The sequence below is a fragment of the Martes martes genome (genome assembly GCF_963455335.1).
Source record: "Martes martes genome assembly, chromosome: 2".
In the NCBI taxonomy this organism is placed as follows: Eukaryota; Metazoa; Chordata; class Mammalia; order Carnivora; family Mustelidae; genus Martes; species Martes martes.
In genome coordinates this window covers 66,347,943-66,365,483 of record NC_137889.1, presented here as the reverse complement: position 1 = coordinate 66,365,483, position 17,541 = coordinate 66,347,943, and the positions used below count along the sequence as shown (strand labels likewise).

Here is a 17,541-nt window from a genome sequence, read left to right as displayed (position 1 = left end):
GTTAATGTAATCCATCATATCAACAGGCTAAAAATGAAAAATTACATGGTCATATCAATAGATACAGAAAAACATTTGACAAAATCCAATATCCATTTGTAATATAAAATCTCAGTAAACCAGGAATAGGGAAGAACTTTCTCAACTTAATAGACTATCCACAACAACCCTACACCTAATATCATACTTGATGGTAAGTAATTTTAAACTTTCCCATTAAGATCAGGTACAAGGATGTCTCCTCTCACCACTCCTTTCCACACCATACTAAAGTCCTTGATAATGCAATAAGACAAAAAAAAAAAAAAAAAAAAAAAAGGACATAGAAGACATACAGATTGGGAAGGAAGAAATAAAACTATCTTTATTCACATGATTGATATGTGTGGAAAATCTTAAAGAATTGATTAAAAGATCTTCTGGAACTGAGATGTGATTACAGCAACATTGCAGGATACGAGATTAATATCCCAAAGTTAGTTGTTTTTTTCTTTTAAATTCCAACAATGAACAAGTGGACTTGAAATTAAACAACAGCATTTACATTAATACCCCCAGAATGAAATATTTAGGTTTAAATGTAACAAAATATGTACAAGGTCTCTATGAAGAAAACTATAAAACTCTGATAAACAAAATCAAAGAACTAAATAAATGGCTAGATATTCCATGTTCATGGGTAGGAAGACTCAATATTGTCAGGAAGTCAGTTCTTCTTAATTTGATGTGTAGATTCAGTGCAGTCCCATTCAAAATCCTATTAAGTTACTTTGTAGATTTTGACAAACTAATTCTGAAGTTTATATGGAGAGGCAAAAGACAAGACTAGCCAACACAATATTGAAGGAGAACAAAGTTGAAGGACTGATGATACATAGCTTCAAGACTTACTCTAAAGCTACAGTTATTAAAACAGTGTGGTATTGGTGAAGAATAGACAAATATATCAGTGGAACAGAATAGAGAACCTAGAAACAGGACCCTAAAATATAGCCAAGTGGTCTTTAAAAAAGGAGCAAAAAAAATACAATAACAGAAAGATAGTCTTTTCAAAAATGGTGCTGGGACAACTAACTATCCATATGCAAAAAAAAAAAAAAAAACTAAAGACAGACCTTACATCCTTCACAAAAATTAACCAAAATGGATCATAGACCTAAGTGCAAAAAAATAAAAATTCTATAAGGTAACATAGGAGAAAACATAGATGATATTTGATACAGTGCCTTTTTAGATACAACACTAAAGACATGATCCATTAAAGAAATAATGGAAGATCTGGATTACATTATAATTAAAAACTTCTACTTTGCAAAAGAGGATGTTTATAGAATGAGATTACAATCCACAGGCTGGGAAAAATATTTGCAAAAGATGCATTTATAAGGACTGCTATTATTGAACATATACGAAGAACAATTTAGGAATAATAAAACAAACAACTTGAATAAAAAATGGGCCAAAGACCTCGCCAAAGAAGATATACAGATGATAAGCACTTGGAAGGATGTTCCATATCATATGTTATTAGGTAAATGCAAATTAACACAGTGAGATACACTACACACCTATTAGAATGGCCAAAATCCAGAACATTGTCAATATCATATCCTGGTAAGGATGTGGAGCAACAGGAACGATCGTTCATTATTAATGAGAATGCCAATGATAGAACCCTTTTTGAAAACATTGTAGTGGTTTCTTATAAAACTAATCATACTGTTACCATATGAAACAGCAATCATGCTCCTTGGTATTTACCCACAGGCATCAAAAACTTATATCCACACAAAACGTACACATGGGTATACACATGGGTTTTTCATAATTGCCAAAGCTTAGTAACAACCAAGATGTCCTTCAGTAGATGAACAGATCAATAAACTGTGGTACATGTGAACAAGGGAGTATATTTAGAGCTAAGAATAAATGAGCTATCAAGCTATGAAAAGACAGAGGAGTCTTAAATGCATATTACTAAGTGAAAAAGCCAATCTGAAAAGCCTATACACTATAGGCTTCCAACCATATGACATTCTAGAAAATACAAAACTGTGGAGAAAATTAAAAAATTTATATTTACCTGGGGGCAAGTTAGGGGGAGGGATGAATTGATAGAATATAGAGGATTTTTAAGGCAGTAAAACTATTCTATACAATACTGTAATGATGAATACGTGTCATGATATATTTGTCTAAACCCATAGAATGTGCAACACCAACAGTGAACTCTGAAATAAACTGTGGAACTTAGTGACTATGTTGTGTAATCCTTAGTAACAAATGTATAACTGTGAGTGATGTTGATAATGAAAGAAGACTATGCTTATGTGGTTGTAGTGGGTATGTGAGAAATCTCTGCACCTTCTTAATTTTGATGTGAATTTCAAACCACTCATAGGGATGGCTGGGTGGCTCAGTCAGTTAAGCGTCTGCCTTTTGCTCAATCCTGGGATTGAGTCCTGGATAGGGCTCCTTGCTTGGTAGGGAGCCTGCTTCTCCCTCTGCCTATTGCTCCTCCTGTTTGTGCTTGCTCATGCTCTCTTCTCTCTTTCTCTCTCCCTCTCTCTCTGACAAATAGATAAATACATAAAACCTTAAAAAATAAAACTACTCTTAAAATTGTCTTTAAAAATAATAAAAAACAACAAAATTATGCAAGTAAATTTATTTAATTGAAATCAGCATCTTTCTGCTTTATAATGTAAAAGTGCTACATTTTTGGGAGAGTTTCATCTAATCATGAAATGTGTATTTCACAGCAGACTATAAGTTCCATGAAGACAGGGACTGTATCTATTAACCTTCATTAATGAATAACCACTATTAACGAATGCCTGGCTTATCAAAGGGCTCAGAAATATTTGTCGATAGTTTTCATTAAGTTTATTACTTATGCTAAAATTATATGCCAAAAGATATTTACAGATAATCAGAATCCTTTGAGTTAGAATGACTCCTTTTCTGTGGCTAGAGGTTAAGGAAAGAAGTCAGAGAGATTTTATACACATCATGGAATTGCGCTAAGGGTTAAAGTAACTCTAGAGTCCACAGAATTTGCAAGTTCTTATTTGCCTTTATATTCCTCAGAAAACTCTCTATTCCTTCCATATGTGGATTACTGATTGGGTGATATTTGGCAGATACCTATCTCTATACACATTTTTAAGAATCTTTAAATGACCAGAAAATTTCATTTAATTTTCATGATTTAAGCTTTATATTGACCCTGATTAAACCTGTCTGGAATATTAATTCTGCTAGTGTGTGGCAGAACATTTGCTTTTCAAGCATAGTATATAGGTTAAGTGCATTATTGTCTATTAATACAGTTACATGGCCATAATATTAATATGTGTGTTAGTTTGATCTAGTGAGAAGTATCTAAAACTGATTAAATGAAAAACTAATAAAGGTAAATCTACTTTTTCAAGGAGAAATATATTTCCTTAACCAGAAAATAAAAAGTGACTTTCTTTGTGTGCTAGTTTGGATTTCTCCAGAATCAGACCCTGAGACAAGAATTTAAGTACAACTAATATGCAAGTAGATCTCAGGAAATATTGTTAATGGAATGAAGTTAAGATAGGGAAGGGATGGAAGTAAAAAAAGAATGCATTATCAGACCGATTACCATCAACTGGAGTTCAATCCCTCTAAGGAACAGTGTAGACAACTTTTTTTTTTTTCTTTTCAGCGTTACAGTATTCATTGTTTTTGCACCACACCCAGTGCTCCATGCAATATGTGCCCTGCTTAATACCCACCACCTGGCTCCCCCAACCTCCCAACCCCCACCCCTTCAAAACCTTCAGGTTGTTTTTCAGAGTCCATAGTCTCTCATGGTTCAGCTCCCCTTCCAATTTCCCTCAACTCCCTTCTCCTCTCCATCTCCCAATGTCCTCCATGTTATTCCTTATGATCCACAAGTAAGTGAAACCATATGATAATTGACTCTCTCTGCTTGACTTATTTCACTCAGCATAATCTCTTCCAGTCCCGTCCATGTTGCTACAAAAGTTGGGTATTCATCCTTTCTGATGGAGACATAATACTCCATAGTGTATATGGACCACATCTTCCTTATCCATTCGTCCATTGAAGGGCATCTTGGTTCTTTCCACAGTTTGGCGACCGTGGCCATTGCTGCTATAAACATTGGGGTACAGATGGCCCTTCTTTTCACTGCATCTGTATCTTTGGGGTAAATACCCAGTAGTGCAATTGCAGGGCCATAGGGTAGCTCTATTTTTAATTTCTTGAGGAATCTCCACACTGTTCTCCAAAGTGGCTGCACCAACTTGCATTCCCACCAACAGTGTAAGAGGGTTCCCCTTTCTCCACATCCTCTCCAACACCTGTTGTTTCCTGTCTTGCTAATTTTGGCCATTCTAACTGGTGTAAGGTGGTATCTCAATGTGGTTTTAATTTGAATCTCCCTAATGGCTAGTGATGATGAACATTTTTTCATGTGTCTGATAGCCATTTGTATACAAATAGACACTTCTCCAATGTAGACAACTTTTCTTAAGTGCTGGGTCTTTATCCATCAACTCCTAGTTGAGGGAGGTCTGGGGTTAAGGACCACTGCACTGGGGGCTTTAATTTTCTGGCACTCTGGCTTGCTGCACAGGTGGGCAGAATGGAGTCCTGCAGCCAGAGGGAGCCCTGAGGCGATGAAATGGGATGCTGATGAGTGAAAGTCAAGGTAGCAAGTGTAGAATTGTAAGGGACAAGGCAGTATGGATGGGGTACCAACAGCAAATGCTCTAGATTGCTTATTTGAAAAGAGAGAAAAGCCATAGATATTCTAAATATAAATTTATTTTGCTGCTTTGTTTCCAGATCTGGAATAGTGGCTTATATTTAGGCAATCACTCAATATTTCTTGACTTTATTAATGTCTCACAACTGTCCACTTCAACTGAATGAATAAGTGAATAAACAGAAAATTGAAAGTCCATGTGGCTGAGTGTCAGGATCATACACTGACTCCTGTTAGAAACCACTCTATTGCCCTTTGTCATTTGGAGCCCATACTTCAGAGCTAAGCCTGTACTGAGGCAGACTTTGTCATCCTGTAAATGCTGATTGACAATCACCTTCATGGGGGCAATCCATCATACTTAAGAGCAGAGACTCAGTATTACCTTTTTGAAAAGAAAAACTAAAAAGTTTATGGAGAACTACACTTATAAAATGTTTGCATCCATTTTCTTGCTAATTATCTAAGCCCTGTTACTGTCAAGTACGGACATAGGTAAAGGATGGCCCTGCTGAGTGGTTTTCTGTGGAAACCTTGAGCCAGGAGTGGAAAGATCACTTTCTGTGGTCACTCAAGTCCAGTCACCTTAAATTAGGAAGCAGAAATACAGGAAGTCAGGGAGCAAAAGGAAACATCATTCCATTTAGGGACAAAATCAGAAGAAGAATAAGCAGTCCAAAGGACGGTCACTGATAAAAGTGGCTAGAGTGTAGATAGAAGCCAAAAAGAGATGAAAAAATTAGGGGAACTGAATAAAAATGAGCACTGAGCACTGAGATGGGTCAGTAGAAGTCAGGCCCCCAGAAGCCCTGACATTAAAGCTATGTCTTGTGTTGTATGTAGCTTGAGCCTTGATGTATGCATGGTCCATGGGCAGTTTTTATGTAAACCAGGCCAGCGGCTGCCAGTGTTCTCTTTGGGGAAACAGATCTAAATCTGACTAGTAGGGGATGTGGGAGGGAGGAGCATGTCCCATTTCCTTCTAACCTTCCCCAGGAGGCTGACACAGAGCTAGTCTAATCACTAGACATACAAATAAAACTGGAGGGAAAGCTTCTTTGAATATAGATGAAGCTTTCTGGTAGTTTGTTATTGACATTTTATTTATAAGAAAAATATTTTCTTTTGTCTCTTTCTTTTAGTCTATGAAACAATGTTTGCTAAGAGGGAAGATTGGCAAGGATTAGAAAGAAGTGAGCTCCTCAAGTTCTTCAATGACTGTGGTCATTTCCCAACCCAGCAGCAAATTGATGAGGTTTGGGACCTGGTCCATAGAGGTGAGTGGTTTTCCCATTTCTTGTCTTCTTTTCCCTTTCTTTGCTGTTCCCTTTCCCTCTTTCTTTGTTCCCTTGTTTTTTCCTTCCTCCTTTAATTTAATTAAATATAATTTAAATTGTTCCATTTTTGTTCCATTTTCTTTTTCCATTAAGCTTATCCTTAAATCCATTTCCTAAAATTTTAAAATCTTATTTTAATGTATATGAAAGAAGAGATTTAAAGGACAGGTCAGAAGAAGTTAATACAATACTGCCTTTTTTTTTTTTTTTTTTTTAAGAGGGGTGGAGGAGATGGTTTTAAGGTTTTTTTTTTTTTTGTTTTTGTTTTTTTTTTAGGATTTTATTTATTTATTTGACAGACCGAGATCACAAGTAGGCAGAGAAGCAGGCAGAGAGAGAGGAAGGGAAACAGGCTCCCTGCTGAGCAGAGAGCCCGATTCGGGGCTCAATCCCAGGACCCAAAGGCAGAGGTTTAACCCACTGAGCCACCTAGGTGCCCCGGTTTTAAGTTTTTAAGATTCTAATATATTTTTTGATATAAAAAAATTACATCTAACTCAGTTTATTTTAAGCTACTATATTTTAAAAAGCTTTCTCCTGGATAGTTAGATTGGGTACTGAAGAACGTAATTGTTTAAATGTTTAAACATTATAAACTATTTCAATAAAATAGAATCTTACAGTTAGAAAATCATTTCTTTTCTGAACAGTAAGTAGGTGAAAGGATAGTATTGTTTGAGAATATTTAATAATTTAAATAGAACAACACCCTTCCCTTCTCTAAAGACTAGGCACCAAGATGGGGGGAAGTCTCATCAAATTACCTTAATTCCTTAAGGTTCTTCTCAATGTTTCTGTGACCATACTAATGCTATAGCTTGCTGTTAGGTCTAAAGATGATGGATGATGTATCTACAATTTAATTGAGAAAAGAAGATAAAACACTTCAGGACCCCTTCTAAATACAACAAAAGGGAGGAACCTCGATAATTTAAGCATCTGCCTTCCGCTCAGGTTATGTTCCCAGGGTCCTGGGATCAAGATCGAGCCCCACGTGGGGCTCCCTGCTTGGTGAGAACCCTGCTTCTCCCTCTTACTCTGTCCTTTTCCTCCCCCTCTGCTTATGCTCTCTCAAATAAATAAATAAATACAAGAAAAGGGCTCACATGCCAGTAGAAAGATATGATTAAGGTCAGAGTGATAAGGCTGAAGTTTCCTTATAGGTTGAAGTTCTCTTTCTTAGTTCTTAGTTTAAATTTATCTAATCTATTACCTGTGGACTTTGCTTTGGCACTGCTGTATCCTTAGTACCTACAACAGTTTTCTAGACTCTCAATAACTATTTGTTCATTGACTGAAAGAAGCACCAAAATCACTTTGAGCTTTACTAAACATGACTATATTGGTTAAGTCATTTTTTTCCTGATGACAAAAACCTTGAATGTTTATTATAGAAAATTTGGGAGCCTAGAAATATGAAAAACGTCTAAGAAGCCGCAATTGTAAACATTTGATGTCTATCTTTCCAGTTTTTTTTCTGTACATGACATTATTTTTATGAAAATTGAGATTTTCTACGTGTTTGAAAATCTGCGCTTTTTTTGCTTATTCATTCTAACAAGATTCTCAGCCATATCATACCACAACATTATTAAGAACTGAATAATAATCTGTCATACAGAGATTCTATGAGTTACTGTTGTACCTTTAAATTGCTTTCATTTTTCTTTATAGTAATAATGAAAAAGTTAAACAACAAAATAACATTAATTAAACATTTCAGAAACTTATACTGATTAGTGTTAATAATTTAAAATCTAACTTTTTACAAATTAATAGTTTCATAGAGATATTTCCCTCTACTGATTATTTTGGAGTACATCATAAAGACATATTGAGAGCATAGGTCTGGAATTAGCTTTGCTGGGTTTAATTCCTGGCTTCACCACCCTAGCTGTATGTCTTTAGATAATTTATCTCTGCTGTGCCTTATTTTTCTCAACCATAAAAGGATGATAATACTATCTAAGTCATTGGACTGTTGTGAAGTTTAAATGAAATAATATATTTAAAATATGTATCCCAATATAAGTGCTCAGTAAAGATTGCTATTATTGTTCTTAAGTAATTCTTAAGTATATTTAGTTATTTTTATAATTTTTTATTTTGAAAATGTTTAAATGTTTAACTATTTTGAATACTAGTTCATTTTATAGAGCTTATTTATTGAATGTTCTCTGTTGGTTTCCACCCTCTCTTTTGATTATCTTAAGGACCTGTGTGCTAGAGGTCGTGAGATACTCCCTTATGGTCATTTTACAGATGAGAGGACTGAGACTTAGAACAAGACTTTTCTAAACTCATTAGTAGAGTTGGAACTTTATTCCTGGTTTCTTCAAGTCAGGCTAAGTGTTGTTCCCATCTTACTATGTAGAGATACTTTAAAAGTCTGTGTTATGAAAACATAATCGGACAGATGATTAAAATGCTCTTGACAGCAAGTACTGCCTTTTATTGATCTTTCACAGGCTAGCCTAATGCCTTGCAATGAAGTAGGCTTTCTGCAAATGACCGAGTTTATTAAATTTCTTGTTAAAACTAGAATTTTCAGAAGAAAACTTAGTTTAAAAACATATTGTTTTTATTATAATGCCTAAAATTGGGGAGCTTTCTTTTATGTAAAGGAGCCACTCTATCATAATTTTAAATATATGTCCAATTATGTTACTCTATCCAGTTAAAAAAATTCTTTTGGTGCATAAGAAGCTTTCATTTGAAATGGAAATATCCTAACTAATGGAAGAAAAACAGAAAATTTATGGGAAATGAAGCTCAATTAATGGTTTTCTACTTGCTTCGGGTATATATTCCATTTTTAAAAGAATCTGGTCTTATGCATTTTAGATTGTCAGTCATCTTCATTCATACTGACTTCTTTGATTATGGATAATAGCTCCAGATGTGCAACCTACGCATTTTTTAACCAGTAGACTATTTCACCTAACGCATATGTAGTTAATTCAATTGATTAACTTTTTCAGTGTATGACACCAAGTAGGTCAGATTCCTAAAGCTGTCTGTATTTGTTCAGGTATTTTTAGCTCCCCCCCCCCATTCTTTTTTCTCATCACTATGGTAACAAAAATTTTGTGACTGAGGACATGATTTTTGTCTGAAATTCTTCCTTTGGGGAAATGAAGCAACTTTAGGCTACATGTATGTGCTGATCTTAAAAGCTGAAGACTATGCAAACATGCTATTGTTTGATACTCATTTAAGTCTCAACCAATGAAACAAATAACTAAAGAATGGCATATCTGAAAGTAAGGAAAATAATACACTGTGGTTCTATACCATCTATTCTTGTATCTGCCTAATGTTTTAGAAATTCAAACTTTGAAAGTTTTCCAGTATTTTCCCAGTATTTAAATAGAACTTATAGTTTATTTTCTGCAGTTGAAATGAACAGAAAACAACATTGAAGAAGTCTCTTTTCACTATGGAGCACTAGACAAAAATCTTAAAATCAGAAACATAGAAGATACTTGTATGTTATTTAACCTTACATATTTTATACATCTGAAGAAACTGTGTTTAGGCTCCCTGACTAGTTAGTGGCAAACTGTAATTGAATCCTGTGCCTCCTGCTCCTTGGGACACAGCTTTGTCCACCATAAACAGACAACACTGCATTTTTTCCCCGTTTTCAAAGAAAACAATTTATTAAATGGGAAACATATAATGATTTTCCCTCAAAATTTTTTTCATATGAACAGACACTCTATCAATAAAATTTTAAATTATGTAGGAAGGTGATTAAGGAGGATTTATAGAGATAGAAAATTCTAGCGTAAAGAAATATGAGACACCAGGAAATTCTGGTGGTAAAAAATTGCAGAAGTAAAAAAAAAATGCAGAAGTATTGTAACACGCTACAACAACCTTATCTTAAATAGCTTCTAAAAAATTTAGCACATATTTATTATAAAACATTTTGAAAACATACATTAAAAACAAGAGATGAAATGAAAAATACTGGCAATTTTATATTCCAGAATGCCAAGAAGCTAGTGACTAAGGGTCAGCTAGACTAGGTAGTCAGGTCTTATATAGATCTCCTAGTGCCATCATTAACATTTGGGGAGAATATCTTTTTTTTTTTAAAAAAAAATATATCTTTTTTTTTTAAATAGAAATTTCATCACACTATATACTTATGTTGCTGGTACAAATCTCATTCCAGGAATTCACTATTTTTCCTTAACAGGTTAATTTTTATTTCTATCCTCTAGAAAATTGAATTTCAATCAGTCTTTTCATTCTTTTTTTTCTGAGACTGTGGCTAAATAAAGATAGAGGGCATTTATCTAGTGAATAGCAAACACATGGAGTATCTCCCTGCTCTGCAGTATCACCTTTTGACATAGGCATTTCTTGGTGTATTCGATTGCTGGGACTGGCATAACAAAATACCACAGATATGGGTTTGTATCATAGATCACTTTGTGTTTATCCTACTTGGGGTTCATTGAACTTCTTTGATCTGTAGACTAAGGTTTTTCGTAAAATTTGTTAATTTTTCAGCCATTTTTTTTCTCTATAGATTTTCCTCTCCTTTCCTTCTAGGACTCTTTTTACACTTGAATGAATACATTTAATGTGTCCCAGAGGTCTCTGAGGCTGGTGTTTACCATTTTTTCAATTTTTGTTCTTCAAAGTGGACAATATCTACTGATCTATCTTTAAGTTTACTTTTTCCTTTCAACTTTCTCAAATCTGTTGCTAACTCATTTTGTAAATTTCTCATTTTGTTATATTTTTCTTTTCCTCTTTTTAAAGATTTTATTTATTTGGCAGAGAGAGGCACAGTGAGAGAGGGAACACAAGCGGGAGAAGTGGGAGAGGGAGAAGCAGGTTTCCCACCAAGCGTGGAGCCGGATGTGGGGTCCTATCCCAGGACCCTGGGATCATGACCTGAACCGAAGACAGGCGTTTAACCGACTGAGCCACCCAGGAACCCCATTTTGTTATATTTTTCAACTCTAGAATCCATGGAGTTACTTTTTTAGATTCTGTTTCTCTTGATAATGCCCCATTTTTGACTGTCATATTTTCATTTAATTCTTTAAATATAATTTATTTCAATTATTTGAGTATATTTATGACATCTTTGAGGTCTTTGATAAATCTTATATCTAAGTCCACTCAGAGTGAGTTCTTGTTGGCTGCTTTTTTCCCTGAGTGTGGGTTACACCTTACTACTTATTTGGATATTTCTGTTGTTATTTTTGTTGAATACTAGACATTTTGGGTATCATGTTTCACAGCACATATAAAATGCTCAAAATGTATTTGTTGAATATTTTTGCAACAACAATTTTATCAAAAAAGATTCTAGATTGCCACAACCAAGGAAGGCATCCATTTAGTATGCTCTAATGCATTTCTTTTCATTTTATGACTTATTCCTAAAATCATCAATCAGGAAAGAGAATGTGTTTTTACCTTCCACACAGCTGAAAGCATCAGAGAATATCTACATTGTAGTTCAAAGATCTCAGAATCCATATAATAGTTGGAGGGAAATGCACACATATAACTAGATAAATACAGTGCTGTAAATATTTATACAGCAATAGTATGGAACCCAAGCTGATACAAATATTATGTTTTAAGTTTGGAAATCAGAGAAGGTTGTAGAGAATGTTGAAGATGAGTCAATAATTGTAGGATGAGTTAACTGGATCATAAAAGAAAGACATAACTATGGATACTGGCTTCCCCACTCCAAGGGTTTATTTACTTAGTAACTTGTCTGGACTTAATATCTGGAATTTGATCTGTATTCCCCTGCCAGGTGTTTGGCTATTCATTTCTCTGCTCAGTTATTGTTTTAATTTTTTAAAAGTAGCTTTTCAAAAGATTCTCTCTGATTCTGTATGATTTAGTTATCATCCTATGATTGGATAGAGTGTTTATTCAAATGCCTTGAGACCTTAATGTTTCCACCCTTTGCCTATGGGTCTGTGTGTGGGTTGGGAACACAGTCAGGGTTCAGATGTGCTCATATTTTATATCTGCCTCACATTTTACCTTCCACTGGTACTCTTGGGTCTTTCCTGTTCATTCCTATTGTTTTCCAGGAGGCTTGAGATGTGTGTAATAGTTATCAAGCCATTCTAATGCTTTCTCATTTCCAAATCTGCCTATTAAATTTATGGCTTGCCTGTGGCTGCACCAACTGAGATTGAATTCAGGCTAGCAGAGCTGCAGCTTCTCTCCATTTATTTCTTATCAAGTGTGTTACATCTACTGTCAATGGCAATGGGTGTGGAGTTTTTCTTACCTCTTCATATGAATTTAGCTTCCTGCCTGGTTGGTGTCTGGTTATTGGGGGAAGGTAATAATCTTCATATTAGACATATTGATATTGGTTCAGGTCTTCATGCTCTTGCCATGATCTAGTTCAGTAAAGCCTATGACCTACTGGCCTACCTTTGTTCACTGGAGAAGGACAGAATGCTCAAAAAATATGGAGCCAAGTAAATGAGTAGAATTCTTAGCACAAAATCAGATTATCTGAAATGACACAGTAAGTATGATTCAGGTGTGTGGTCTGTGTTAGGAAAGCTTGGCACCTACCCTAATGGCTATATAATGAGAATGTTTCTTCTACTATCACCCCCACTCACTAGTGAAAATAGTCCCTGAATTGATTTGCCATGAAGATCTTTAACAGGATCCAGAATATTGGATCACTTTAGAAGTGTTTGATGTTTGTCCTACCTGCTCTGATGGCTCTACTGCAAAGCTCCTATGAATCTATAGACTCTTCCCATGTGTGACAAAGATATAAAGGTTTTATAAGTGGTTTCCATAGCCCTTGAATAGCAGGAAGCCAATTACCCTCCCTGGTATTTTAGTAGATATTCGCTGATGCTTTCAGCTGTGTGGAAGGTAAAAACACATTCTCTTTCCTGATTGATGATTTTAGGAATAAGTCATAAAATGAAAAGAAATGCATTAGAGCATACTAAATGGATGCCTTCCTTGGTTGTGGCAATCTAGAATCTTTTTTGATAAAATTGTTGTTGCAAAAATATTCAACAAATACATTTTGAGCACTTTATATGTGCTGTGAAATACATTGTAGTTCAAAGATCTCAAAATCCATATAATAATTGGAGGGACATGCACACATATAACTAGATAAATATAGTGCTATAAATATTTATAGAGCAATAGTATGGAACCCTAAGCTGATACAAATACTATGTTTTAAGTTTGGAAATCAGAGAAGGTTATAGAGAATGTTGAAGATGAGTCAATAATTGTAGGATGAGTTAACTGGATCATAAAAGAAAGGCAGAGGTTTCATACATAAAAGAGAGGTTGTGTACAAAACAAACTAGAATTTTTAGGTCAGTTGGTTAACAGTGAATAGGACAAATCTGTGTCTGCTGGTGGGTAACTGGAGAGGGGGCGATATTGCTAAAACATCTAACTAAAAGATGCCAGATCATTCATTGAGATTTAGTTGACAGTGGTGGCTTTTCATTGTAGAATTCTTGTTTTGAATCCTTAAGTCTCCTATTATCTGCCTATTGGAAATGGATGTTTTCAAGTACATAATGCAAATTAGGTTTTGGATATAAATCAGTTTTGTGTCAGTAGGAGCTGTTTAAACATTTTCCCCTGGAGCTTGAATACCCCTGTATAAACTAGAGACTGAACCCTAGGGGCAAAGAGCAACCCTGAAAGATCTGTTCATCATCACCTTGCTTCAGCTACCTAACCCAAGCAGCTGCTCCTACAATTTTTCCTGCTTTCTCCCTCTCTCTTTTTAAAGATGGTTCCTGACATTTTGTCTCATCTTTCATTATTGAACTCTGTTAATGCCTTCTTTCCTCCAGCTATGGCTGTGCAAAGCCTGGGAAAGCCTATGCTAATGATAGGCCCTGGGAATGATCAGGGCCAGTTGAAAGACTTCCCCCTTTTTCCTGTCTTCCTGCAGTCATGTGAGTTGTTATTCCAATTAGTAAGTTACTCTTATTAGCCATTCTGGGATTTTTTTCTTAAAACCTTTGAGTCTCTTATTGTGTGGGTTGAAATAGTTGTACCACTGTTATATAAGCTACATAGAGAATCTGATTAAATTTTGTAATATTACTTAACGCTAGCTATTCTTCTAAAGCCTGTCTGTTTTTGTTAAGTAGAAAATAACCATCTTCAAGAAACAGTGGGAACAGCAGGAGTTTGAGAGTAGTGTAACTTCAATAAAGGTATAATTACTTTCATAAGTCTATTAGAGGGCAAGGCTTTAGGCTCCTTTTGTTAGATCACTGTTTATTAGGATTATATACCCGATACTGTTAACATGCAGAGATCCACTAGCAAGTCTTTGTTTTTTATGATTAAATTACTATAATATCAGGAACATGAACTCCCTATTGAGAACAACTTTGCTGGCAAATTTCTGATAAATGAAACATTAACATAAAATATTTCAGAAATTCTTATGAAATGAAAATTTTTTATGATATAGTATAATTATTTCAATGTCATAATCAAAGCATTAAAGAGCTTTGTTTTTTTCTGGCATTCCACTTGATCCAGAGTCCCATTAATTCCCCCAGTAAAGTGAAACTTCCAAAGGAATTAAAGTAATTTTCAGCTCTTAACAGTTAAAGGAGTTTTGCAGCTCTTACCCAGTCCACTTTTTAAGTCACCTTCAGGAATGCACATTTTCTAGAATTTCTGATTCGAGACTTTAAAAAAAAAAATAGTGTTGAATCACCATATTGTACACTTGAAACTAACATTACACTGTATGTTAACTGGAATTTAAATGAGAACTTAAAAAAAATTATGCTGTGCTCAATAAGGCACCATGATGTTCCCAGGATGTGAATAAAGTCTCCGTCATGCTCTATATAAATTATCAATGGAACTGAAATAAATGTAGGTTAATTATTCAGATCTGTAAAACCACATTTTGGGGGGGAGGGGGGAGGGACTGCCAATTTGGCATCATGGAAGCCAATTGCTAATGTAAAGGTTAGTTTCCCTAAAGTCTAGAGCTAGAGTCATGATAAGCTCATTAGTTTCATTTTAGTATTTTAGTTTCCACAAATGAAAATTCTGTGACTGTTTCCACATTGAAATCCATAGGTTATACTGTTTTGTAGATGCACTTTTTTTTCTGAGTCATGTGGATCTTTTATACAGGAGGTTGTTTATAGAGTGTGCTTCTTTTAGGGCATAGTTTTTCAGACATTTAAACATAAATACATCATGTTTCTACTATAAAGATGTTGGGTTTCTAGTCTTTGGAAATGTTCCTTCCAATGCTTTTTTACATACCAATGATTTTATATTATTTTGGCATGATGAGCAACCAAACATCCTTTCAGCTGATGATCCTTAGTGGTTTAGATATAGTGGACTTGATTTTTATTTGTGTCCTTATATACATTTGCCATCTTTTGAGGTAAAAACAAGTATACATATATAAATACATTTGCAGAGTGTATGTGTTCTAGTTAGTAACTCCCATCAGCACTAATTGCTCCAAAAAGCAGGTATCAGAAATTTCTCATTCACTTTATTCTTTATGGAGTTTAATTCAGAGTACTAATCAGAGAAGACAAAATTGACTTTACACCTACAATTTATGGTGTGTATTTTCTAGGATTGAGATTTTCCTTTAACATTAAACAATTACTTAAACTAATAGCTCTTAACCAAGGTCTCATAACATATTCAGGCATTTAAATAAGTTGTAAAGTGAGTTCCAAATAATTTGATTCTAAGAAAGTTAATGTACCCCAATTTTTAAAATGAGAAAGAAATTTGAGTGGATTAAAAATAATCCATGTCATACCACTCTAACTCCCTGGAATTCTAAAGATTTTGTTGAGTGAGAAAGGATGGAGCTGTGGCTCGGCTGCTGGGAGCCTCACCAGAGGGCAGCCCTTGTGTGTGCCCTGCAGGTGAACTACCCCCTGGGTGGTTGTAGCCAGAAATGGAATCAGAACCCCTGTCTTGTATTAATGGCCCATATGAGCTGGCTAATTTCTAGTAGGTCAGTGTTAATCTACTTACTCTGCCCTTGAGAAACAATTCTGATTATTGTAGTGTAAATAGTAGCGCTGCTTTTCAGGGATGAGATGACTGCTCGTGTAACTATTGCAAATCTCTCACTCGTGCCATATTTTTGTTTTCTGTAACTGCTTAGAACCAATCAGTGTTAGAAACACTCCTAATACATGTTCTCCATGATGTTCTTCGTTGAAGTGAGAGAGAAAGAGGCCAATGACCAACTACCATATTCCAAACTTGTTATTCTGCAGATCATAATGGGATCCCTAACTGTACCATTTGCAGGACTGAGGCATTTATAGTAACTTGGGGACTTTTGTTATGTTTACATCCAGTTGTCTGCGTTCTGGAGGTGCTTACACATAGCCGCTTCATGTACAACCCAGGCTTATATTTCCTTTAATCTTCATTTCTAATGGTCATATTCCTATAGTGACTTACTTTCTTGGTTATAACTGGATTTTGGCATTCCCAGTAACTGTAAGCCCCCAACATCTGTTTTTCAAGTCTCTGGCCACCTCTGACATCTTTCTGGCTCTTCTCCTCCTTTGATAAATCTGCAGCTCATGGGGACATTCAATTCATTAACATTACTATATTTACAGTGTTCATAACCTTCTATTCTCCTCCATTTCTTTGGTATTTATTTTTGACATATTTAATGTATTTATATTTAAGCATATATTTGTTAACTGTGTATTTCCTCTATCTGCCTGTTGATTTTCAATATGACAGAGATCTTATCTTTCTTGTTCACTGCTATGACCCAGTTCATAGTGTAGACCCTCGTAGTTAGACAGAAAGAAGGGGAGAGATGTCATCAGCCAAATCAGAATGAAGGAATTCATGCCAGTACTAAAGGAAGAGATATGAAAGGAAAATCTTTCCTGCTTTCCTCTAAAGTTAATAGAGTAGGAAAAAATGAAAAAAAGTATCATCTGCCTATAAAGTTCTAGAGATGATACAAAGTAAGACTATTTGGTCGCCTTATCTTATCTCATGTCTTGGGACCAAGCAGGAATGTTACCCTTCAGAAAAAGTCTGCTCCTCTCAGAAGGCCAGAATGTGGAGATCATACAGGCTTGCCCAGGTAATAATTTCTTATTCATGATTATCCTGTTTGGCTTGGGGGATATGATTTGAAGAATGGGACATCTCTTGTAGATCTATTGCAAATGTGTCACTTTGTAGAAATGTACGATGGTTTGATGTCATACTAGCATCAGCTTAGTTTACCAGGCTCCAAAAGGACATCTTGTCGCTATTGTATTTATTTAGTTTGTTTGTTGTTTTTATGGTTTGTAAGGTGAAATCATTTAATGTATCCCAAGGCCATATTTATTGAGACATACGCAAATTGGTTTTTGCAATGATCTGGTGAACTTAGGACACACTTGC

The 17,541-nt window shown here is 35.1% G+C and overlaps 1 protein-coding gene across 1 annotated transcript in view; it reads left to right on the top strand.

The window, feature by feature from the left end:
- The window catches only part of IQCM (IQ motif containing M), a gene marked incomplete at both ends in the record, with an annotated part of 355,679 nt that overhangs the window by 174,412 nt on the left and 163,726 nt on the right, over positions 1–17,541 (top strand). The window contains one exon of the mRNA XM_080796315.1: positions 5,908–6,042. Coding sequence (XP_080652441.1) covers positions 5,908–6,042 — 135 coding nt within the window. The remainder of the gene's footprint in view (positions 1–5,907; positions 6,043–17,541) is intronic.